The sequence below is a fragment of the Triturus cristatus genome, chromosome 1_2 (genome assembly GCF_964204655.1).
Source record: "Triturus cristatus chromosome 1_2, aTriCri1.1, whole genome shotgun sequence".
Taxonomy (NCBI): domain Eukaryota; kingdom Metazoa; phylum Chordata; class Amphibia; order Caudata; family Salamandridae; genus Triturus; species Triturus cristatus.
This window is the reverse complement of record NC_140580.1, coordinates 570,298,821-570,325,691: the sequence shown is the minus strand read 5'-3', so window position 1 is coordinate 570,325,691 and position 26,871 is coordinate 570,298,821. Positions and strand designations below refer to the sequence as shown.

Below are 26,871 nucleotides of genomic sequence, written 5' to 3'. Positions count from 1 at the left end.
AGCCCTTCAAAGTGCTTGGAAAGACAGGTGCTGGGCTTCGCACACAGCAGGATGACATTATGCTGAGCTGCAGACCACCAGAGTCGTTGCTGACCAAAAAAAGTGGTAGAGCCTCACACTCAAACATATAGAGACGCATACACAGCATGCCAGACAGCACGGCATACTCCAACTGAGCCATATCCACATGATGACTTGCCATATTCCAGGCCCCTGCATGGTCAACCATATTTTGTGCGTGTGCGTGCAGAGAGGCAGAATGAAGAATGGCAGTGGTTGCTGGAGTTTGAGAATAGGACTGTGGTAGAAGGGGTGATGCATATGAGTAGGATACAGGAGCAGCTCTGGAGCATGGAAGAGTAGGTTCCATCTGGCCTAACTTGCTTTGGGAGATTAGGAGTGGAGTGAGTTCACATTCATGCCCTTGCGTCCCTATGTGTGCACAAGTGTTTTGGGACTGGCATATTAAGTTATTAACGTCGAGCTACACAAATTTCGAGTTGTTTAATATTGTGACACATTAATATAGTGATTCAGAAATATTGTTAACATATATATCTATTTTTAGGTAAATAATATCGTTTGCAAGAATATCTTTGTTTTCAATTTCGTTTGCAATAATATTGTTCAAAGAAATATATATTTTTTATTATTTGTGTGTGTTTTAGTTCACATTTTAATTATATGTTATATATTGTTTGTATAAGTCTCGTTAACAATTTTACATGATGGTTTTAATATTGAGTTCTTCATAATATCTAATTTAATTGTTAATAGTAATTTATGGTGTCATAGCGTGTAGTGAGGTATGCAGGGGTACAGGGTAGGAAGTTAATTAAGTATAATCAGTTAATAATTAATGTTTAATTAATAGTAATTATTTAATTGATAATTAATTATGTAAATTGTGTAACTATTCTATTTTTTAAGTGACATTTTATGAGTGGGGCGTTTTGTTTGTAGGGGTATATGGTGGGAAGTAAATTAAGTAATAACTGATCATTATTAATGAATTGCTTATTATTAATAAGTTTATTAGTAATTAATTAGGAAAATTGTATAAATATACTTTTTTGTTATTTTTTAGATACACGTTATTGGGTATCTAGGGGTAATGGGGGAAGTTAATTAAGTAATAATTAATGATAAATTAAGTATTAATTGCGTATTTAATTTATTAATAATTATGTACATTGTTTAAAATATATATTTTGTGTTTTTTGCTTGTAGGGGAATACGGTGGGAAGTTATTGAATTATAATTAATTAACAAATAATTAATCATTTATAAAAATGTGTTTATATTTTACCTAATAAGTTAATTGTGTTTTTTTATTTTAATTATATTAAACTATAATATTTTTAGTAAATATGTTTTTAATGTGTGTGTGTGTGTGTTTTTGTGTATTTTTTTATATTAGTAAATTAAAAAGACCCACAAAAAATATAATGTAAAATATGTACATTTAATATTAGTTGTTTTGTTTGTAAATAAGTATATATAAACATACACACATCATTTTATGTGTGTATGTTTACAAAAGTATATATTTATTTTAATATTAAATGTTACTTAAATGTATGTAGTATACATTATCTTATAGTTATGTGTCAACATGTTTAAGTTTTACTATGTTACACTGTGTGTTTATTGAAAACTATATATACGTCATATTTTTAATGACATTTGGGTAAACAATTTTTTTGACTCAATATTCTTGAACTTACCTTTATAAGTATAGGAAAATTATATATGTGTCAACAATATTTTTGACACAATATTTTTCTATCACGATACTTTAGTGGTTGATATTCTGTCACTGATCCATTGGGACTTCCGTACGTAAGTGCATGTGTGAGAGTATGCTCTGACAATGTGGGCATTATTACGATGCCGGTTGGACTCTTGTCTGACCGTCACCGTAGCGGAAGCGGGGCCCCCCAACAAGGAGTCAGTGGGATTGATTGATTGATTGAGTCAGTGGTCCTGCTGCCCTTATTACAATGCGACCGCCTTCACAGTGGTGGCAAAGTGTATATTTTCCATTGCGACTTGAACTTCTGGCTGCAGCCGCAATAGAAAATGTACACTTTAAAAACATCCCTGCACTGTATGGCAGGCACCATGTGGTGCCCGTCACATGGTTCAGGGATGTTTGGGGTGGGGCACCTATTCCCCATAGCGGAGAGACGGGGGGAGGGGGCCCAGCTAAGGGCCTCCAAAGTCACGTTTCACCTGCCTTTTAAGGCCAGGTGGAGAGGCACACTGTAATCCCTATGGTGGTGTCTGAGCAGGCACCCCCCCTATTGTAGGGATTACTGACCCGATGACAATGTCGGCCTATCCCTCCGCATACTGCCTCCGACCGCACACATTGTAAAGCATCAGTCAGACTACAGAAGCAGATGGCGTTCAGACCACATCTCATGAGACATCAGATGCGGTCTGACCGCCTTCAGAAGGACCCACTATGTTGTCCAGCCCTGACATATTAGTGGCCTTGGCAAAATCATGGCCATTTTTGGCATACTGCGGACACCTTTGGTCTAATCGAGGTAATACTTGGCCTAGTGGTGGCCACTCCTGGAATAGAGGGCAACACCCATGATATACAGTGGGCGTCATTTGCCTGGTGCTGCCATTCCTGGTATAATTGTGGCCTTCCCTTGAGTAATGATGGTCATTCTTAACATATTGGGGGCATTCTTGCTAATAGGTTATGAAAATGTTGATCAATAGTAGCATTGGAATAATCAGGAAGATTTGGGCATTTTGTGGGCCTCGTTTGTTGGATTGTGGCCACCTCTTTTATAATACTGCCCAGGTCTAGCACATGGATGGCCCTGGCATTATGGTTGACCGTCATTGGAATTATTTGTACATCCTTGGTTTTATGATGTCCATGCCTGGCATTATGGTGGAAATCCTTTTCATATTGTGGGTATCCCTGGCATTACAGTGGTAACCCCTGTCATGTGCTAATAAAAGGGCATGTGTGGCAGAAACTACCCTTTTGAGGCAGTTGGGCGTGTGAGTACTTTATGAAAATGACACACTGATACTTGGGAGCAACCATTAGCTCACTTATAATATGAACTGTTATTTTGAAGTCAAAATTGGGTTTTTGTTTCAGAAAATGACGAGCTTTGAGAGAATGGGTCATGTTTTCTCATCATAGGAGGCTTGGATTTGACAGCAAAATGTCTGTATTAATGCACAAGTTACTTACCTTCGGTAACAATATATCTGTAAGAAACATTAGTTAGTTATATTCCTTACCTTAGAATATCCCCAGGCGTCAGGCTGGATCCGTAAAGATTTTTCATCAGCAATACCCTTGCGCGTCGCTAGGCGTCGTCTGCGGCTCCGCGTCCGTCGTCGGTGTAATGATCGCCGGGATGACGTTGTCGGAGTACTTAGACGTCGCCCTTGCGCGCTGACGTCAGTTCTGTACATAACTTTCCGCGCCAGAAACGCAGAGCCATGCAAGAAACCGACACTGTTGCCATGAAACTAGGGCCCTGAAAGGGATGACTTTAACCCTGGATGTTAGTTCGCAGAACAGGGAGGATGGGTGGCGCGGTAAGGAATCTAACTAACTAATGTTTCTTACAGATATATCGTTACCGAAGGTAAGTAACTTGTGCATCTGAAAGAAACACGTTAGTTAGATTCCTTACCTTAGCATACATACCCCAGCAATACCAACCCCGGTGGTGGGTCTGCGAACCAAGATCACACCAGGAAGTCCTGGAGAATGGAACGGCCACAGAAGCCGTCTCTCCGGACTTGGTTGTCCAGGCAGTAATGCTTGGCAAACGTGTGCAGCGAGGCCCACGTAGCTGCCTGACAAATGTCCTGCAGCGGGACTCCCCATCCCAAGGCAGTAGTAGCCGCTGTGGCTCGAGTGTAATGGGCCCTCAGCCCCACCGGAGGATCCTTCTTAGCCAAGGAATAACAGGCCTTAATGCACAAAACGACCCACCGAGAGATGGTCTGCTTGTGCACTGCCCGCCCCTTCTTAGCGCCCACGTAGCCAATAAGAGTTGGTCGTCCACCCAGAACTGCTTTGTGCGGTCCAGATAGAAGGAGAGCGCACGTTTTGGGTCCAGACGGTGGACTCTCTCTTCCTCTTTCGAGGGATGCGGAGGCGGAAAGAAGGTGGGAAAAGTAACAGACTGCCCAATGTGAAAGGCAGTAACCACCTTAGGAAGAAAAGAAGGGCGAGTCCTCAGAACAACCTTGTCCGGATGGACAGAGAGGAAAGGAGGTTTGGAAGAAAGAGCCTGGAGCTCACTCACTCTTCTGGCAGAGTTGATGGCAACCAGGAAAGCAGTCTTGAGAGTCAGAAGATGAAGAGGACAGTTATGAAGTGGCTCAAAAGGAGCGCACATCAGATAGGTTAACACCAGATTCAAGTCCCACTGAGGCATTACAAAGGGGACAGGAGGAAACATGTGAGTAATGCCTTTTAAGAACCTATTTACAACAGGGGACTTGAAAAGAGAAGGCTGATCAGGAAGCTGTAAGAAGGCGGAAACAGCAGAAAGATAACCCTTGATGGTACCCAGAGCAGAGCCCTGCTAGGCCAGGGAAAGAAGAAAGAGGAGAACCTCAGAAAGAGGGGCGGAAAGGGGATCCACAGCCTTTGCTGTGCACCATGCCACAAATTTGTTCCACCTGCAGGCGTTTACCGTTTTAGTGGAGGGACGCCTGGGTGCCAGAATGACATCACAGACTTCAGGAGGCAAGTCAAATGGCATCAACTGCCGCCGCTCAATCTCCACGCATGGAGGTGGAGGCTGGACAGGTTCGGGTGGAGGACCGTCCCCTGCTGCTGCGACAGAAGGTCCTCCTGAAGAGGCAGTCGAATCGGGGGATCGATTGACAGACTGAGTAGCTCAGGATACCAGTATCTTCGTGCCCAATCCGGAGCCACAAGGATGACTTGGGCCCGGTTGCGCCTGATCTTCTTCAGCACTCTGGGCAGAAGTGGTATAGGCGGAAAGGCGTATAACAAACCGCAACTCCACTCGCGACGAAAAGCGTCTCCGAGCGAGTGCCGCCTTGGAAATTCCAACGCGCAGAACTGATGACATTGCGCGTTCTCTCCGGTGGCGAATAGATCTAACCAAGGCTCTCCCCATTGCCGAAAGAGGCCTTGCGCCACGTCCGAGTTCAGATGCCATTCATGATCCATCACGCACCGGTGGCTGAGTTCATCTGCCCTGGCGTTCAGAGAACCCACCAGGTGTTGAACCACCAGGGTGATGCCCTGATGTTCCAGCCATGTCCAGAGGCGCAGATCCTCCAGACAAAGGGTCCACGACCCCACCCCGCCCTGCTTATTTCAGTACCACATGGCGGTGGTGTTGTCCGTGAACACCTGCACTACACTTCCCTGGACAGAGGGAAGGAATGCCTTCAGTGCAAGCCGGATCGCCCGCAGATCCAATAGGTTGATATGGAGCCGGGACTCTGCCGGATACCAGAGGCCTCTGTTCTCCGCCTCTCCCATGTGGCCCCCCCAGCCAAGGAGGGACGCATCCGTCACCACTACGTGCTCCGGTTGGGGTAGGGAGAGGGATCTGCCGCTGACCCAATCACGGTCCGTGAGCCACCACTGCAACTGTCTTGCAGTGCCCTCTGAGATCAGGACGTGGTCGGACAGGTTGCCCTGATGTTGAACCCACTGGAACTTCAGGTCCCACTGCAGAGCCCGCATCCACCACCTGGCGTGATGTACCAGCAGGATGCAGGAGGCCATCAGACCCAGCAGCCGTAGGACCATCCTGACCGAAACTCGGGATAAAGGCTGAAAGATCGGAATCAGAGCCTGAATATCCTGAACCCGCTGTTCGGGAGGATAGACCCGAAACTGCGCTGAGTCCAGAACCACTCCTCTTCATCGGAGCTGCTGGGAGGGACTCAGATGGGACTTTGGCACGTTGATGGAGAACCCCAGCGAATGCAGGAGGTCGGCTGTAGTCTGGAGGTGGGAGACGACGGTTCGGGGTGAGCTCGACTTCAACAACCAGTCATCGAGATAGGGGAAGACTGGAACTCCTAATCTGCGCAGATAAGCTGCGACCACCACCATCACTTTCGTGAACACCCGAGGGGCACTGGTGAGGCCGAAGGGGAGCACGGTAAATTGAAAGTGCTCTTGGCCCACCGTGAATCGCAGGTAACGCCGGTGGGATGTGAAAATATGCGTCCTGCAAGTCCAACGCTACCATCCAGTCTCCAGGGTCTAGGGCAACCAGAACCTGAGCTAAAGTGAGAATCTTGAACTTCTCCTTCCGGAGGAAGGCGTTGACGCTTCTGAGGTCCAAGATAGGGCGCAGGCCCCCTTTGCCCTTCTTGGGAACCAGAAAGTAGTGGTAGTAACAACCCCGTACTACTTCTGGCCCAGGAACGCGCTCGATGGCCCCCTTGGCCAAGAGGGCCATAAGTTCCTCCTGCAGAAGTAACAAGTGATCCCCAAACATGCGGTGGTACTGCGGTGGCATGGCTGGAGGGGTCGCCTCGAAGGGGAGGGAGTAGCTCCTTCGGATGATTTGCGGCACCCACCTATCCGATGTGATGGTATGCCAGTGGAGCAGGTGATGGCGAACTCTGCCTCCCACTGGTGTGGAATGGGCCTGAAAGGTCGGACTAGGAAGGCTTTGAGGCAGATTATGCGGGAGCAGATGTGGGCTGACCGGCTCTCTGTACCCCTGCTCCGCCACAGCGGAATCCATATCCGCGACCGCGTTGGGGCTGGTTCTGTGGCCTGTGGCTAGACGGACATGCGGGGCGCCCCTTCCTTGGCCACGAAAGGGGTGAAAAGCGGAAGTTTGCGGGCGCGGGGCCGAGAGGCCCAAGGACTTGGCTGTAGCCCTGGAGTCCTTAAAGCACTCCAACGCACTATCCGCTTTGTCGCCAAAAAGGCGATGGCTGTCGAAGGGCATATCCATGAGTGTGCTCTGGACATCCCCCGAAAAATTTGTGGACCTCAGCCATGCGTGACGACGAATCGCCACAGTCGTCGCAATCGCTCTACCTAGCGAGTCCGTGGTGTCAAGCCCACATCGAATGGAGTACCGTGCTGCAACTCGCCCCTCAGCAAGAGCCTGGGCGAGCCGTGTCCGGGCCTCCTCCGGACACTGAGGCAGCAGGTCCGCCACCGTATCCCACAATGAGTAGGTATAAGCGTCCAATAGGCACACGGTATTGATGGACCGCAACTGAGGGAGCTAAACAATTTCTTCCCAAACTACTCCAACCTTTTGGATTCCCGATCCGGAGGAGCGGACGGGGAGGCGGTCTGGTATGTAGAGGCCTGGATAACCAGACTCTCAGGGGTGGGGTGAACTGACAGAAAAATCTGGGGTCGCACGGAGCAGGGCGGTGGCGCCGGGCCACGTTCCGGTCCACAGGAGTGACTGTGGAGGGCTTGGACCGATTGCCCATCAGAACGTCAGTGAGGGCCTCATTGAACTGCATTAGAGGCTCCGAAGAGCTTACTGGTGGTTGAAGCACCTCAGTGAGAAGGTTAGTCTTTACGGCCGCTGCAGGGAGCTCCAAATGAAGGGCCTCGGCAGCCCTGCGCAGCACCACAGTATAAGTTGCACCCTCCTCCGTAGCCACGGAAGGAGTAGAGATGAAGCCAGTGTCAGGCAAAGTGTCGAGACCACTGGCATCCCCCAGCTCGTCAGCCCAGTCCTGACTTAACTGGCACTGCTGTGCCAGAGGGTCCTCAGACCCCTCCCAGTCCTCCCTTCATCTGTCTCCTGGTATACAGGTATAAAGGACGGAGCCGGGTGGTAGATGAAACGCTCATCTATCGGCGCCGGAGCCGGACCAGGGCTGAAACTGGGGACGGCGTCGTCCGAAGATGGCACCGGGGGCGGCACGATAGGAGTCGGCGCCGGCAGAGGGGTCGTAAGGTCAGCCGGCATCGACCGGGATCCAGGCCTGGATCCCATGGGGCCAGACCCACCCGTTTGCTAGGCCTCCCAGGTGGACCCGCGGGGCTCGAGGGTGCACCGACAGGCCACGACGGCGGAGCGAGACTCCTCATGGCCACGAGGAAGTCCCGAACCTCGTCCGGAGTCACATTAGGCCCAGGGACCGGAGGGTATGGGGCTGGATGCGACTCCTGCGGCTCCGATGGAGCCGCGCGGGTGGTGCCACCCGAACCCTCAGCCGAGTCGCGCGACCGGCGAGGGGAGTCAGAAGAGCGGTGTCGCCTCTTCGACTTCTTACTGTGCCTCAACTTACCTGAATGCGAGGACTTCGAACCCGACGAGCAGTGAAGACTTCGGCTCCGCGACCGGTCCCTCGACCTCCTCCTCGACTGGGACCTCGAGCGGCACGGACTTGTCATCATGGTCGGCCCCAAGGCAGTAGAGACACCGACGGTGGGGGTCGGTTACCGACATCAGGCGGTGACAGGCGTCACACGGCTTGAACTCGGGCATCCCTACCGGCACAAGGAGTCGTGGTCGACTCGAAAGAATAGACCAAAAAAGACCAAAAAGTTAGTCAAAAAATTACTAAAGGGTATGCTCTTCCCAGATCTGCGCTTACTGGCGTGGAAAAGAGAAGAACTGACGTCAGCGCGCGAGGGTGGCGTCTAAGTACTCCGACGACGGTCATCCCTTTCAGGGCCCTAGTTTCATGGCAACAGTGTCGGTTTCTTGCATGGCTCTGCGTTCCTGGCGCGGAAAGTTATGTACAGAACTGACGTCAGCACGCAAGGGCGACGTCTAAGTACTCCGACAACGTCATCCCGGCGATCATTACACCGACGACGGACGCGGAGTCACAGACGACGCCTAGCGACGCGCAAGGGTATTGCTGAGGAAAAATCTTTCCGGATCCAGCCTGACGCCTGGGGATATTCTAAGGTAAGGAATCTAACTAACGTGTTTCTTTCAGATACAGAAACTGATAAGCTGATGGTTGGAGAAAAAATGATTACATTTCCAACACCTATTTAAAACTGATAGTTGAATGATAATTCTTGTTGATATACAGACTTACTGGGTAGAAGGTACTCGCTACTATGAATGTTGTTTCATTTTCCATTTGGAGCGTATATAACATTACTGTTAGTAAATCTTCCTGATGCCTTTGGGTACCTTTTAGGGTTAAACTTGCATTGGCTGGTCACTTCCATAATCTAGCCTAATGTGATCACTGTTGAAAGAGTGACACAGTTTCTTAGAAACTCAGGAAGATTTTCAATGATCAAAAATAGCTCTCAACACAGAACTGGTTTGAGACCAATGCCTCAGACCATAGTTTCATAACTTTCATTACATTTACCACTTTAGACTCTTTTGGGATCCCCACATTGGCTTTCATAATTTTTGTTTAATGAAACTGCACACCCATCCAGGGTGCTGCATGGATAGGGAATGCAGGAGGGAGACAATCTTCAATCTGAACAGACAGAGAAAAGATAACAGGATCATGTTGTGTTTGCATGAGTTCACCAGGGGGTGCCCCTATTCCAGTTTTGCGTTACAACAAACAAATGATGGACGGAATGCTGACAATGCAGACATTCTCCCCCAGTCAAGAGATCTGGGTTAAATCCATCGTTCTTTTGCCCACTACGCCACCCCAGTTCAGACATGGCCATATGCAAATCAGTCTTGACCCTGTGTCTCATGGGAACAGTCCAGCCCGAACTGCCAAGCCATGTCTTCCCTGGACCGGAATCAAGCATCCTAGGACCGGTTTCTGGCTATCAGCCGTCATCAGCCAGGATAGCTTGACTCCAGTGGCGTAGTGAGCACGGGACCCACGTCTGGGCATACCCATCCCACTTAGGGCGAAAAGCGTTACAACAAACAAATGATGGACGGAATGATGACAATGCAGACATTCTCCCCCAGTCAAGAGATCTGGGTTAAATCCATCGTTCTTTTGCCCACTACGCCACCCCAGTTCAGACATGGCCATATGCAAATCAGTCTTGACCCTGTGCCTCATGGGAACAGTCCAACCCGAACTGCCAAGCCATGTCTTCCCTGGACCGGAATCAAGCATCCTTGGACCGGTTTCTGGCTATCAGCCATCATCAGCCAGGATAGCTTGACTCCAGTGGCGTAGTGAGCACGGGACCCACGTCTGGGCATACCCATCCCACTTAGGGCGAAAAGCGTTACAACAAACAAATGATGGACGGAATGCTGACAATGCAGACATTCTCCCCCAAGTCAAGAGATCTGGGTTAAATCCATCGTTCTTTTGCCCACTACGCCACCCCAGTTCAGACATGGCCATATGCAAATCAGTCTTGACCCTGTGCCTCATGGGAACAGTCCAGCCCGAACTGCCAAGCCATGTCTTCCCTGGACCGGAATCAAGCATCCTAGGACCGGTTTCTGGCTATCAGCCGTCATTAGCCAGGATAGCTTGACTCCAGTGGCATCACAGGTCCCATGGTGGTTGGAAGAGTTGTCAAGCAGATGTGATGTATGGTGGTACAGGGTGTCTGGGAGCTTAAATACTCCAGGTGCAAGGAGACTCAATCACTTCTGCACCTTGAAACCCCAGAAACACACAGCTCACTTATTCATTTCCCCACCACATTTGTTCATTTTTAGGTTTGAAGTGTAATGGCGCTTGTGCCATCTATAGTGACCATACTGTATTCTTTATATGTACTCTGAGGGGCTTGGACTCTTCTAAATTGCTCTGTTGTGGATGTTCCTGATAATCAGGAAGTGCTTATTGAACAGGAAGGGCTTATTGACAGGGCATTCATCACAATGAGGTGTGCACGTTATATCTTAGTTACCAGTGACCCAGTGATAAATGGCTGTATCATTGTTTATAGATAATTAATTTTGTGATTTGGGCTATAAATGTATAATCATTATTTATTAATATAATAAGGGTTCGCATTGTTGGTGCGTTAATTAACAAAATTCAATTGTTTGATACCTTCTGCCACTTCCCAGGAAAGCAGTATATCGATAGATAATAGATAGATCATAATTCAAGGTCTGAAGATCTCTATGGCCGGTCTCATCTATAGTTACTGCTGCAAGTACATTTATACGCTATAGAACAAGGTCCAAAGTTCGGTCAAAAGCAGCAGATGGATATGATGGGACTTGCATCATCTTCAGGGGCTTTCAATTCTGTTGCAGTTGAAAGCTACGCTAAAGCCTGTTGGAGAGCTACAAAAGTTCTAGAAGGCATGAACATAGCAAACATTAGTGCATCAGGTGCAGTGGCACTGGAGCCCCGGTGGAATGGCCCACTGCAGCCAATCTTTGGCTTTTTACTACTCAACAGGGTCTAGAAGGCTTTTTTTTTGTTTGAATTAGGGCAACAGTATTCTTGATGTGCCACTGCCAGACCAACTTTCATCCAACACAATATTAGTGTGAAGAAATATAGGGACTGATTACGATACCGGTCGGTCCGACCTTCTGGCACCACAGCCGTGGTCCAGTTCCAACCACTAAGTCTGGGAAAGTTCCCCCCCACCGTATTACGATGCAGCCGCTGCTACTGCGGCGTTCTCCTCTATGTCAGTGCACATACAGCAGAATATGTTGCTGCAAGTGCGTGCAAAATCACAGGAAATGTGATATGTACAAACATACATGATATATGTGGGGAAATGCCTTGTGCACCATGTACTCCATTGCTGGAGTGTGGTGATCTGTGCACAGGCAATGGGGATACATGCCACCTACGGACTTATCTGCATTCTGGCAATCCGGGTAGTAGTCTTCGGGGATCAGCTGCCACGGTGTAGAAGAGACCTGCAGAAAGGGATCCACGCTGGAGACTGTCGGGGAGAAGCCGATTTCGGTGAGTATGCACAACAAATTGGTCAGACCGCCAAAGTCAAATCGTCGGAAACACACATCGTAATCCGGACGTTGATCGGAGATCCCTATTATGCCCTATGGATCCTGTTTTTCTCCGACCTCCATCTCGGCGTTCAGACAAACGTTATCAGAGTTGGCGGTCTTTCAGAGGTCAGTAGTGTACAGGGGACATGCATCATAATCCGGCTGTTTGACCCACCGCTTACGATGAGACCGCGGTATTCGGACCGTCTCCGGCAGGACCGTGGAAGCCGGTCCGAATGGCATCGTAATCAGGTGCAAAGTTTGGACTGTATGTACATGGTCTTGTAGACTGAAAAATCATTATAATTATTTTAAAAACAAGAAATTTAAGTCAGAACCTAGAAAAACTAAGTGAATATATTTTGGACACAAGATGGTTTAATTAGTAAGCACAATTATAAGACCCGTTGAAAATCTTTCACTGGCTCTCCGAAATTTAATGTCAAGAAAATGGGAAAAGCAGAAATAAAACCTGAATGAAAACAAACACTCTGATTTTGAGGTGACTCTAAGCTTGTTAAAGAAAGTGATTGTGGTTTAACCACTTATTCTGCGTTCCCAAGTATACTTGTGACCACATTCATTTTATGATCCACAAATCAATGAAAAAACCAAAGGTTAAACCTTTGTTATGGTTAGGAAATCTTTCTTTCTATACAAACCAAACTTAAACAACACAAACATTAGAAATGTTAAAGTTATACTTATACCTGATATTTATACTTTATGCAACACCTTCAAATTAATAATACACTATTTACACCTACTACCAAAAATGACCATTTACAACTCACAATCTATATTGCTTCCACAATGCATCTACATCTGTTCACCCACTTTCACGCTATATCTGTTTCAAGTACTCCACTCCACTCTACACCACTCCACTCTATGCCACTCCACTTTGTGCCACTCCACTCTGCGATAATCCACTGTTAGCCACTCCACTCTACCCCACTCCATTCTATGCCACTCCACACCACACCATTCAACTGTACACTTTTATAATCTATGCCAATCCGTTTTACTACACTTTGGTCTATGCCATGCTACTGTACACCCCTCCAATCTAAGCTACTCTACTTTAAGACATTATGCTCTATGCTGTTTCACTCTACTGTAGTCATTCAACTAAACACTGCTCCAGTGTTCACCACTCCACTTCCTATTCTACTGTACACCATTCTGCTCTATGCCACTCCACTGTACTCCACTCTATGACACTCCAGTGTACTCTATTACATTTTACACCACTCCACTCCACTCTTTGCCACTCCACTTTACTCCACTCTATTGTACACTATTCCACTATATGTCACTCCACTGCACACCACTCCACTCTACACCACTCCACTCTACGCTATTCCACTCTACGTCACTCACTGTACCTCACTCCACTCTCTGTCACTCAACTTTACACCACACCACTCCACTCCACTCTACGCTACTCCACTCTAACCCACTCCATTTTATGCTAATCCACTGTATGCCACTTCCCTCTAGCACACTCCAATCTATGCTATTTCACTTTATGCTACTCCACTGTTCCCCACTATACTATATGCTAATCTACTCTACATCGCTCCACTCTATGCCACTGCATTTTATGCAATTCCACTGAATGTCACTATACTATACCTCACTCAACTGTATGCTTTCCACTCTAGGACGCTCCACTCTATGCTACTCTACTGTATATTATCAGAGTATACCTCACTCCACTCTATGCCATCCCACTCTTTGCCACTCCACTGTATGCTATTTCACTGCATGCCGCGTCACACCACGCCACTTCACTCTACAATGCACCACTGTTAACTATTCCACTCTATGCCACTCCACTGTCACTCCACGCTACGCCACTCCACTGTATCCCACTCCACTCTATGCCACTCCACTATATGCCATTCCACTGTACGCAGCTACACTCTATGCCACTCAACTCTATGTTATTTGACTCTACATCACTCCACTCTACCCTACTCCAGTGTATGCTTTTCCACTGTACGCCACTCTATACCACTCCAGTCTATGCCACCCCAATGTACGCTACTACAGTGTATTCTACTCCACTGTAATCTGTTCCACTGTACACAATTCCACAGCATGCCACTCCACTCTATGCTATTCCACTCTATATCACTCCACTCCACTATAATCTATTCCACTGTGCGCCAGTCCACTCTATGTCACTCTACTCTACTCCACTCTACTCTACCCCACTCCACTTTACATGATTCCACTGTATGCCAGTAAACTGTACCTCATTCCACTTTCTGTCACTACACTCTATGCTACTCTACTGCACGCTATTATAATCTATGCCACTCCACTGTACACTATTCCACTGTACGCCAATCCACTGTACCCCACTCCACTCTATTCGACTCCACTATATGCTATTCCATTGTAAATAGATACAGTCTACGTGACTCAACACTATTTTATTCAACTCTACACCAGCCCACTCTACCGTACTCGACAGTATGCCACTCTCCTGTACCCTACACCAGTGTACGCTGCTCCACGATATGCCACTCTATGCCTCTCCACTGTACAACACTTTACTCTGCACCACTACACTCTACACCACTACACACTATTCCACTGTATGTCACTCCACTCTCTGCCACTCAGTCTATGCCAATCCACTCTATGGCATTCTACACTGTACACAACTCTACAGACAACACTCCATTCTACACTATTCCACTCTATGCCACTCCACTCTACACCATTCCACTATACAGTATTGCATTGTAAATCATTCTAGTCTACACCACTCCACTGTATGCTACTCCACTCTACACCATTCCTCTCTATGCCACTCCATGCTATTACACTGTATGTCACTACACTATTTCACTCTACTCTATGCCATTCCACTCTACGCTACTCCATTGTACCCTATTACACTGTATCCCACTCCACTGTACACTACGCCATTCTTTGCCACTCCACTGTACGTTATTTCTCTGTATAATATTCCACTGTATGCTACTCCACTCACTGCCACTCCACAACACTCCACTGTATGCACTTCCACTCAGTGCTACCGCACTGTTAGCCACTCCAATGTACCCCACTCCACTCAGCACCACTCCGCTATATGTAAGCCCAGGCTACATGGAACTTCACATAGAGGCACTACGCCTGCTCCGCCCACCCTTAGGTATATGCTGCTCCACTGTACACAACTACACTTTACTCCACTCAACTCTACGCTATTCAACTCTGGCCAGTTCACTATACCCCAATCCAGTGTGCGCCACTCCACTGTCTGCAACTCTAATGTATGCCACTCCACTCTCCTCCACTCCTCTGTATGCCACTCCAGTGCATGTTATTTCAGTCTACTCCACTCAATGCCACTCCAGTCCACATCACTCCACTGTATGCTATTCCTCTTTTCGCTATTTTAGTGTATTCTACTCTACTGTATGCTATTTCACTGTATGCCCCTTCCCTCCATGCCACTCCCCTGTATGCCACTCTACTTTATGTTATTTCACTCTACTCCACTCCAGTCTACTCCACTCCACTCCTCTCTACACCACTCTACTGTGAGCTATGCCAGTCAACTCTATGCCACTCCAGGCTAGGGCACTCCAATGTATGCCATTACACTGTACTCCACTCCAGCCTACACTATTCCACTCTATTCCTCTCCACTCTATGCCACTCCACTGTAATCTATTCCAATGTGTGCCACTCCACTCTACCCCATCCCACTTTAAGATACTCTACTCTTCGCCACCCTATTCTGAGCCACTCTACACCACTCCACTGTGCGCTGTTCAGCTGTATGCGAGTTTAGTCTACACCACAACAGTCTATGCCACTAGAATGTACGCCACTACACTATATTCCAATCCACTCTACACTATTCCACTATACTCAACTCCACTGTACACCACTCCACTCTATGCTATTCCACTCTATGCCAGTCCACTATACGCCACTCCACTGTCATCTATTCCACTGTGCGCCACTACACTGTACGCCATCCCACTCTATGGCACTCTACTCTACCCCATCCTACTCCACCCCACTCCACTCTATGCCACTCCACCGTACTCTATTCCACTCTACTCCACTCCACTCTACCCCACTTCAGTGTACGCCATTCCACTGTATGCCATTCCCCGGTATGCCACTCCACTCTATGCTATTCCACTGTACATCACTACACTGTACCTTACTCCACTCAATGCCTCTCCAGTCTACACCACTCTAGTCTACACCAATCCACTCTATGCCACTATACTCTACAACACTCCACTCTACAATGTTCCAATTTACGGAACCCCACTGTATGCAACTCCATTCTTCGCTATTCCATTCCATGCTACTCCACTCTACACCATTCCACTATAATCTAGTCCACTGTAGCCACACCACTCTATGCCATTCCACTCTACACCACTCTACTGTACCCCACCCTACACTACCCCACATAATTCTATGCCCCTCCACTATAACCCACTCCAGTCCGTGACACTCCACTGTACGCTCCTTCACTCTACGCTACTCCACTCTACGCTAGCTACTGTACACAGCTACACTCTACATTACTCTACAATACTCCACTCAATGCTATTTCACTCTAAGCCTCTCCACGGCATGCCACTCCACTGTACGCCACTCCACTATACACTGTTCCACTCTACACCACTCCACTTTACTCCACTCCTCTCCACTGTATGCCATTACACTGTACATCACTCCGGTGTACGTCACCCCACCCTATGCCGCTACACTTTACGCTACTGTACTCTATGTTATTAGAGCCTACCCCACTCCACACTATGCCATTCCACTCTATGCTGTTCCAATGCACACCCCTCCACTCTTCGCCACTCCTCTCTATGTCACTCTACTGTTCCCCACTCTACTCTACACCACTCTACCCAACACTATGCCACTTAATTCCACTCAATGCCACTACATTCTATGCCACTCTAGTCTACGCTACTCCACTCCATGCTACTCCACTGTAGGCTAGCCACTGCCTGCCACTCCACTATACGCTATTCAATGCTTTGCCATTCCACTCTATGCTATTCCAATGCACGCCACACCACTCTGTGCAATTCCACTTTATGCCACTCTACTCTACCCCACCCTATGCTATTCCACTCTACTCTATGTCACTTCACTCTACGATAATTCACTATATGCCACTTCAGTCTATGCCACTCCACTGCATGCTCCTTCAGTCTATGCTACACCACTCTACACTACTCCACTCTACACTATTCCACTCTACACAAATTCAATCTACTCAACTGCACTTTACTCTATTCCACTGTTGCCCATTTCACTGTACCTCACTCCAGTTTACGCAACCCCACTCAATGCCACTACAGTCTACACCACTCCACTCTATGCCACTGTACTCTACCTCACTCTACTCTGCCCCACTCTGCTCTATGCCACTCTAAGCCACTACACTCTATGCCACTCCAGTCTACACCACTCTACTCTATGCTACTCCACTGTAAGCTACTCCACTCTACACTGTTTTACTGTATGAAATTCTACTCTTCGCCACTCCACTCTATGATATTCTACTCGTCATTCCACTCTACCCCCGCCACTGCACGACACTCCACTATACGCTACCCCACTCTACACCATTCCATTGTACAGCACACCATTGTACGCCACTCCACTATGAACTATTCTACCGTATGCAAGTAAACTCTATGCCACTCAACTCTACATTATTCTTCTCTACACCACTCCACTATCTCACTCCACTCTACTGTATGCTATTAGAGTCTACCCTGCTCCACTCTACATCCCTCTACTCTTTGCCACTCCACTGTACTTTACGCCAATCCCCTCTATGCCACTCTACTCTAGGTCACTCCACTATACCCCACTCCGCTGTACCCTTCACTCTACACCACTCCACTATATGCCATTCTACTGTATGCAACTACACTCTATGCCACTCCACTCTACGCTATTCGACTGTCACTCCACTCTATCCCACTCCACTGTACACCATTTCTCTGTAACCTACTCCACTCTATGCTACTTTACTATACACTACTCCTCTCTATGTCACTCTGGTGTATGACACGCCACTCTACCCCATGCTAGTGTAGGCTAGTCCACTGTACCCCACTCCACTGTGTACCACACCACTGCACGCTATTCCATTGTACGCCACTCCACTGTACACCACTCCACTCTACCCCACTCCACTCTACTCTATTCCACTGAATGGAACTCCACGTATGTCACTCCATTCTACTCTATTCCACTCTAAGCCACTCTTGTCCACGCCACTCCACTATATGCAATTCCACTGTACGCCACTCCATTCTATAACACTCCACTCTATGCCACTCTACTCTATACCATTCTACTTTATGGCACTCCACTTTATTCCACTCTATGCCATTCAACTCTTCCCCACTCCAGTCTATGCCACTCCACTATATGCTTCTCCACTCTATGCTACTCTACTCTATACTATTCCACTGTATGCAATTCCACTCCACGCTAGTGCAACACTCCACTCTACGCCAGCCACTGCAAGCTACTCTTCTATATGCTATTCTACTCTATGCCATTCCACTGTACGCCACCGCACTCTACCTCACTCCACTCTACACAACTTCACTCTACGCTACTTCACTGTATGATATTGCACTCTACCCCACTCCACACTACGCCACTCCACTCTTCGCTGCTCCACTGTATGGTATTCCATTGTATGCTATTCCACTGTACGCCACTCCACTATGCTCTACACCCACTCCACTCTAAGCCACTCCACCATATGCTATTCCACTGCACGCTGCTAAACTTTATACGACTCAACTCTATGCTCTTCGATTCTAAGCCAGTCCACTCTACCCCACCCCTTTGTGTGCCACTCCACTGTCTGCTATTTCAGTATATGCAACTGCTAGTACGCAACTCCACTCCACTCCAGTGTAAGCCACTAAATTTCCGCCACTACACAGTATATTATTCCACTCCACTCCACCCTCCACTTGACAATTCTATTCTACACTATGCAACTTCACTGTGTGCTACTCCACTGTACGCTATTCCAGGGTATGCTAACCCACTCTACACCACTCCACTGTTCTCCCCTTCACTCTACGCTATTCCAGTGCATGCCGGTCCACTTTAACCAACTCCACAGTTCTCCGCTTAACAACACTATACTCTACTCAATGAAGTCACCGCCACTTCACTCTAGCACATTTACTCCACTCTATAGCACTCCACTATACATCGATGTTCTCTTGTCAATGGTAGTCTATAGCACTCTACTGTACTCCACTACTGTACACTACGCCACTCCATGGTAAGGTACCCTACGCCACTCTGCTGTACAATACTGCAATATACTCTGTGACATTCTACTCTACTCGACTGTACAACACTTTCTGACACTCTACAACATGTCAGTCCATTCCACTATACCTCACACCACTCCACTCTAGAACAATTTACTCCAATTTATGCTAAGCCAGCCTACTCTATTCTACAACACGCTACTTCATTGTACGCTACACCACTCCACTGGACTCCACTCCACTCTACTGCACAAAATGTTACTCCACTCTAGGGCATTGTACAACACTCTAAACAGCTCCACTCTATCACACCCTACTCCACTCTATCCAACTTCACTCTCCTTGACTCTACGACACTCTGTGCCACTACACCACACTATATTCCACTTTATCCCTCTAAAGTACACTCTATACCCTTTACTTCACTCTATGCCCCTACACTCCACTGTACAACACTCTACCCCACTGTACAACCAATGTACACAACACCACTGTACGCTAGTCCACTCCACTCCACACTATGACACTATACTGTACAATACTTTCCTCCACTCTGCTGTATGACACTCCATGTAATAACACCACACTTGATGACACTACACTATACGATTCAAACAGAGTTGTTTGTTTTTTAAATCATTCAATGAAAAAACAAAGGTTATACCTTTGTCATAGGTAGAAAAACGTTATTTATTCCTTCTATTCGAACCAAACTTAAAAAACAAAACCATTAGAAATTCTAAAGTGTTAGTTATACCTTAAATTTATTACTTATGCACCGCCTTTAAATCACTATAATTCTTTTTAGTTTTTCAATACAAACACAACTTAAAGTACTACACAAAGATTAGAAATTCGAAACTTATACTTATACCATATATTTAATAATTGAAGCAACACCTTCAAATTACTATAAATCGCTCACCTCCATAAACAATGTTGTCTCCTCACTCGCCACACTACATTAACTCTAGTTCGCCACTCTACCATGCACTGTGTTCTCACAAATAATGTGATTTGCAATGTCATAAATGCCATGAATTCACATGGTATACGTGATCCAAAATGCAAGGGCATAACAAGTGCACGGGGATGCAATCAAATCGGATAGTGTGTATAATCTGAACAATTACCAAGACTGAAATACACATAATAGGTTTATGAAATAATACAATGTTTTAACATATTACTTTGGTTGATTTATTCTATTTACTGATATATTTTACCATCAAACCATGTTGGTCTGTTATCTGACTGTATTGCACTTTCTAATTCCCAGTGCTTGCCCTTATTCAGATTGAATAGACAGGGGATTCTTCATTTATTCTTGAGGTGACATTACCATATGTTACAATTTGTTAATGGCACTCGTTGATAACCTGAGTTGTGAAAATAACCAGCTAAAATGGATTGCACACTTACTTTCTGTAATGTCTTAGTGGAGGGATCAAAGTTTGCTAATTTACTTGAGATGTTGCTTCTGGGACAGGTTTGATGAACTGTCTGTTAATATAGAATCAAGGTATACAGCGTATGTATAAAAATGTACATTTTTATTTCAGAACAAAATAGGACAGATGCTTCTGCAATTTACATTGTTCAGCTTCCAAACAAATTTTAATATAGGAACATTTCTGAAACAAGTTTGTTGCAGTGATGGATACTTAATGAGGCCTTTAACAAAACTGTAATGCGAAGAGGAATCGAAGAAGCATATTGGGCAGGAAGTTAATACACTGAGCATGTCGCATCCGAGAGACAGATGGTGGAGAATCAGTTGTAGATTCGTCCATGAGGAAAATGGCACACAATTAAAATCTGCTAAGAAATTGGATATGTGGAAATATAGATATTACCTGGTGGGTCTTCATGTATGATTGGGACGAAACACTAATGGGAAATGCATATTCAAACGCCAAATTTAGAGCTATTTTATGTATAAATATGTAAACTTTTTGGATGGTTGCAATACCGTTTCCCCATCCACTCATGAGTTTAGTTTACAACAGAATATGAGGGATTTCTTACATACTCACAGAAACTGAATCAGAATTTAGTAAGAAAAAAATTAATTAAGCTTGGTTCTACGTAGTAAGACCATGCAACGCTGCTAAAATACAATATATGGGAGGGGAGAATATTATTATCCCAGGGACTAGTAACACTTCATTTCACATCCCTTACCAACTCTAATGTCTGCAGTGTCCACATGAGACAAGGATTGTTGAAGACAGGCAATGTGATTGAGTTTTAAGATTGTGGTAAACTCGTTCTTGTTGCTGTTTCTATCATGACCATATAGAAATACGTTTTACAACAATGTGTTTAAAAATTGAAGTGGAGAAGTCCGAACATTATTTTGGTCATGAATGCATTGTTGCCATTAGGGGTAGGGAAGATGGATTCGAAATATCTCAATCAAATTCTAATTGAATTAGTAAGATATGTGCTTTTCTGCTGTTTTGGAGGGTGGGCAAACCCCAGTCGCTGCAGCATTCCTCCTCCCTTAAGAAATGGTGTGATGATACGGACGCTGCATCTTGTAGGGTTTCAGGTGTGGTTCCTGCCCCACTGCCTCCCCTTTACCTATACTTCTAACAGGGATTTGAAATGGGACTCTATTCTCAGTGCTGAATGGATAAACTGTATCTTGAATTTAGAAGGCTTGTGCTCCGCTGAGCACAAATCCACAGAGACATCGCCAAGAGCTCCTTGTTGACTTGTCAATAAATTAAAGGTCAAGGTGGGTGAGTCAGATTAGAGAGACCTTGCAGAGGCACTCCTGCTTCATTGGACTGCTGTTTGATGGAGTTAGGGCTCTTGAAGTGAGATGATGTGCACTGTTTGTCCATCCAGAGGATGGGCACTCCTGGGTGACTTTCTCCAGGCACAACCAATGCTCATGCAATGACTTTCAGTCTCAGGGCAGCCACGCGTACCCCCAAATACCCCAGAGTGGAGTTGGTCCCACAGACTTGCATCCCTTGGTGGGATTGGCATGTTGAATACAATACTTTGGGGTCTCTCTGAGCCTTAGTTACAGAAGTAAAACCCTCTGAGGTTATTTTTCATGTGATATTTTTTTCTACTAAGTGATAAAGCTGGTCATCAAGCCTGACAGCTCAAAGTAAAGCCTGCTGTCCCTTCTCCCAGGGCATCCTCCTTACATATTGTAACGCTTAAAGTGTTTCCCAGTATGCTGACTAATCTTTAAATCAGTAGCTTTTACAACAACAAAAAATGAGTTAAAGGCACCTCTTGCTGTGTGAATAAAACAGTAACAGATCTCTGCTTCTTTTCAGAACAAGGCACGAGAGCCATGCTGTCTCGCGGAGAGACATCAAGGTCGTTCCAAAGCTACGCTAATCTCTGAGTGATGGCACTGGAATTCAGACAAGAGGAGATTGTTTGAAAATGTCGACATCCCCTACCTGGACATCGTGTGCAGTGATTTCCCTGTTGTATTTGAACTGGATTCTAATATTGCCAGGTTTAGGACTACCAGGAGCTTCAAATTACCTTCAGCGTGGCTGGCAAAGACTGTTGGAGGAGGGAGAGAGCTGTACAGACTGTAACCCAGAGGATTGCCTGGCTCCCCGGGGCTGCCTGGCTGGAGTGGTGCAGGACACTTGTGATTGTTGCTTGGAATGTGCCAACTTAGAAGGCCAGATATGTGATTTGGACAATACCAACAGCTTCTATGGGAAATGTGGGGATAACTTAGAGTGTCAGTTGGACATGGGTGATCTCAGACACGGGGAAGTCCCTGAGCCCCAGTGCGTTTGCTTGTCCAGCACTGCTGTCTGCGGATCAAATGGGAAGACATACACCCAGATCTGTAAATTTAATGAGGCAGCAAATGCACATCCAGAGGCTAACCTCACCATAGTCCATGAAGGGCCCTGTGAATCAGGTATAGTACACTCTTCCACCCCTTTTTCTAATGAAATAAATATCCCCTTTCACTTATGAACTTTGCATGCATGTGTTCTGTTCTAGTTTTCATCCTTGCTTAAATTATCTCACATGCATATCAATTGTTCTCTATACAGACAGGTTGCAAACCCACCATATATTTCAAATGAGGCCTTCTATGCTTGGCCATGTGACATAATCTGTAACAACGTAAAGATGAAATGTTTTCAACAGGAAATTGATTAACAGGTTTATTGAAACATATTGTAGTATACTGGTGATTTATGATTGACCAAAGTACAGCTATGGAAAAAAGTAAATAGAATTGCTTATTTAAAAAAAAAATGGGCTAAACAGACTATAATACATGGCTAAGCTTTATGTTTGCTGATTCTTTTCCCCCAATTTCTATTGGTCAGGATCTGTACTGCTGTTCGGACAACAGGTTCCTGTTGGTTGGTTTTATTAGTTACCCACTGAATACTTAGGTGCTTGTGATCGTGGATACTCATGACGATGCACTGAGAGACATCTGGTGTCACGACCTTCACAGTCATCCGACAAAGTTCATCACAGAAAGTTTTTGGATCTAAAATAATGTTTTTCGTATTCACATCATCCCTTTACCTCTTAAACAAGATACTTTTGCTGTACACTTATATATCAATGAAAAAGCATGCGCATATTTCCTATCCCGGTACATATGTCAGCTGTAGAGTCGTGATTGTGGTTGATGGTTTTCAACATCTGTTATAGCAAGTTTAAAAATCTTAACTGTTGCTCAGATTAGATTGACACACTCCACCTTCTTTTTTGCTCTCATGACTATCCCCATGCATAGAAGGGATTTGGGGATATGAGAATATATTAGTAAATACACGTTATTCACCACTGTCGCTGTGCTTGTCTTGAAATCTATATTATGTAACTACTGCCCATAGAAAAAGCAAGCTAATAAACAAATCAGTAAATAAAAGCAAATATGTAACTATGGACCCACCGATAGCCCCTCCAAATCCCCCCTCATACAGCCATTCCATTCGTCCACTCCATGGCCTACAATATTGTTCACTTTGCTGGCTGAGAGAGGAGAAGGAAAGGTTAAGCTGCGTTGGTGGAAAGGAGGCAGAATTGGGGCTGCCCCTGCACTTAGTGTTTCAGTTGCTGTGATAAATACCTCTGTACTGTCCTCCAAGTTGTGAATGGACATCTAAACATTTGCAAAGAAACTGGGGTACTTAGAGCTCTTTCCAGTTGAATAATTCAAAACTATGCTGTTTCCAGTTAACAGGAATTGCCTCCATTATGGAGGTAGTTAAGACACATAGAAGTGGCTTACCTTTAGATTGTGTCATATGGCAGAAGGGTGGTGGTAGGTTGCATATATAAGCAGAGGTCCTTGTAGAAAAGATAGATGCCAATCAGCGTAAAAGTGGAGTTCCAATTTGAATGCCTAAACATCAACGTCGATTCACCAAAATGCCAGGGGCAGTGGAAGTGACATCAATTGTTCATCATATGACAGTAAGTGACATCACATGACTTTTGACCGGAGTGACCGCATGATAAAAAAAAATGTCACAGGAAGTGAAATTATTGAAGTAAAACTAACAGGTACGGGACTAATATAAACACAAACCACTACTAAAGCTGATTCCTATCTAATTGGGTTACAAACTACACATTAACTAGTGTACTGGCATGATATGCTAGATGCAAAGTTTTAATATGCCCAGTCTAAGCTGTCAGCTACACAGATACAACCATCATGTGCTTAACGTAGAGATAGGCAATTAGAGACTAAAATGCACAAGTGTCATATGCCCCAAATACATGTGACCTTTAAATACCCATGTATAAACATCATATGGCCAGCCACACCCAGCATATCCTGAATTTTAGCCTCATAATATCAAGTGTAGCTGCATATGTCGTACATGCTCAAGGAGAAACATGTCACTCAAGGTCATTGTGAACACTATCTCCAGAGCTGAACTTTTCATCTTTGGGTATGCTAATGCAATTGGCTCAACTAAAGCGAAACAAGACAACAACTACCAGGTTGCACTTATTAGTTACATGAAGGCCCAGGACTGGAAACTTGGTGTCCTGACATCATGAAATGATTTCGCAAGCCCTAGGCATTTTTTGATGTAGAGAGGTGCCAGGTAATAAAGGCTAAAAGAAGGAGAAGTACCCGATTGTTCCAGCTGAAAAAAGGAAATAAATGAAAACAATCAGATTATGGCCATTGCAATGCATTGAGGACACATCTTCAAACTCCTTTTGGTCAGGGGAGCATTCTGAGAACAGCGGGGTGGGGATGGGGGGGCGGGGGATGCAGTCGGGGGAGCGGGTATAATTTATTTTTTGTTTTTTAAATTACCTTTTCACTGCTTCCTGACCTCATCTCTCCTCAGTAATCTTCCCACGCTCAGCCACAGGAAGCACACCCAGGCTACCAGTCAGCCAATCACAATACTGCCTTAGCAGCGTTGTGCTTGGTCTGAGCTCCGTGTTTTGGCACTCAGACGCTGACTGAAGGCCTGGGAATGTTCTCCACGTAGGCTGCGATGCAGCCTGCACGGAAAACATGCGAAGTGCGCAAGACGGTTTTGGGCGGCCCGAAAGGGCCGGCCAAGCAGTCATTGCACACTTAGGATGGTGCTGCCTACCATTCCTCACCAGCCCCCCCCCCTCACGCACAGCTGCATGAGTAGGAGATAATAAAATGATAATGACGCGAGATATCATTTTATTTTCCCTTTGTTTCACTGCAAAACAGTGCTGAAAGAGGCGCGGCCTTCGTGCACGTGAAATTGCGCCATGGGGGCTTTAACAACAACAAAAATATGTGCAATGCCAGAGGTCTCGCATTTGAGAGAGTTTAACCAGTTAGCATGCTCAAACTCTCGTAAATGCAAGACCTATTGGATTGCAAATGCTTGTTTAAATAATGTTTTCCCAACACAGAGTCCCTTGCTGTGTTAGAAACACAAACCTTTGAACATGGCCAGCCACGCCTATAATTCTCTGCATTCTAGACATGACAGACTGTGTCAAATGTTGCACATAATAACAAATGTAACAACCCAAGGGAAGCCTGGTCATGCTGGGGGGCCCGAGAGGGCTATGGAAGTGGGATGCTTGGTGATCAGATACATTGTAGCAGTTTCCAAGTGCGCGTGTTTTATACAGTATCCAGACCAGTCACAGACAGTTTCGTTTTTGAAGAGCTAAAAGGAAAATGACAACAGGATCCACTTTTATTCACTGCCCTTGTGACTACAGGGGCCAGGGGTCGTAAGGCCAGGGGTCACAAGGGACATGCCAGAGGTTGCATTTGCGACACAAGGTGACCCCTAAATGACGTCCATGCACCTAAATCAAGTAGAAGACAGGGGCCTTATATATTTATAATTGACTGTTTACTTTTATATGAACCCACTTAAAACCTCACACATCAGTTTTACGAAATGTGATAATAGCACTTCAATACTTGGAAAAAAAGTGAAAAAAGAAAACGGTACATGCAAAACAAATATTAACTCCTGAGTTGTAGTCCTTTGTGCTAGAGCTTAAAATGCTTCTGAGAAAGAGGGCAATTATGTTTAATTGAATACATAATATTACACCAGAATTTGTAAGTCAGTGTAGTGAGAAGACAACAGGCAATAGAACGGGTTGGCCATTACAAGAGAAGGTTAAGCAAATGAGCTGACAACCATCCACTTACATATGGAGAAGTTAGCACAAAACGC

General features: G+C 45.7%; 1 protein-coding gene across 1 annotated transcript in view; it reads left to right on the top strand.

Moving 5' to 3' along the window:
• KAZALD1 (Kazal type serine peptidase inhibitor domain 1) overlaps window positions 1-26,871 on the top strand; it is a 194,078-nt gene that overhangs the window by 43,136 nt on the left and 124,071 nt on the right. The window contains exon 2 of the mRNA XM_085606484.1: window positions 22,498-23,108. Within this exon, the coding sequence (XP_085462610.1) occupies window positions 22,610-23,108 (499 nt within the window). The 5' untranslated portion in view covers window positions 22,498-22,609. The remainder of the gene's footprint in view (window positions 1-22,497; window positions 23,109-26,871) is intronic.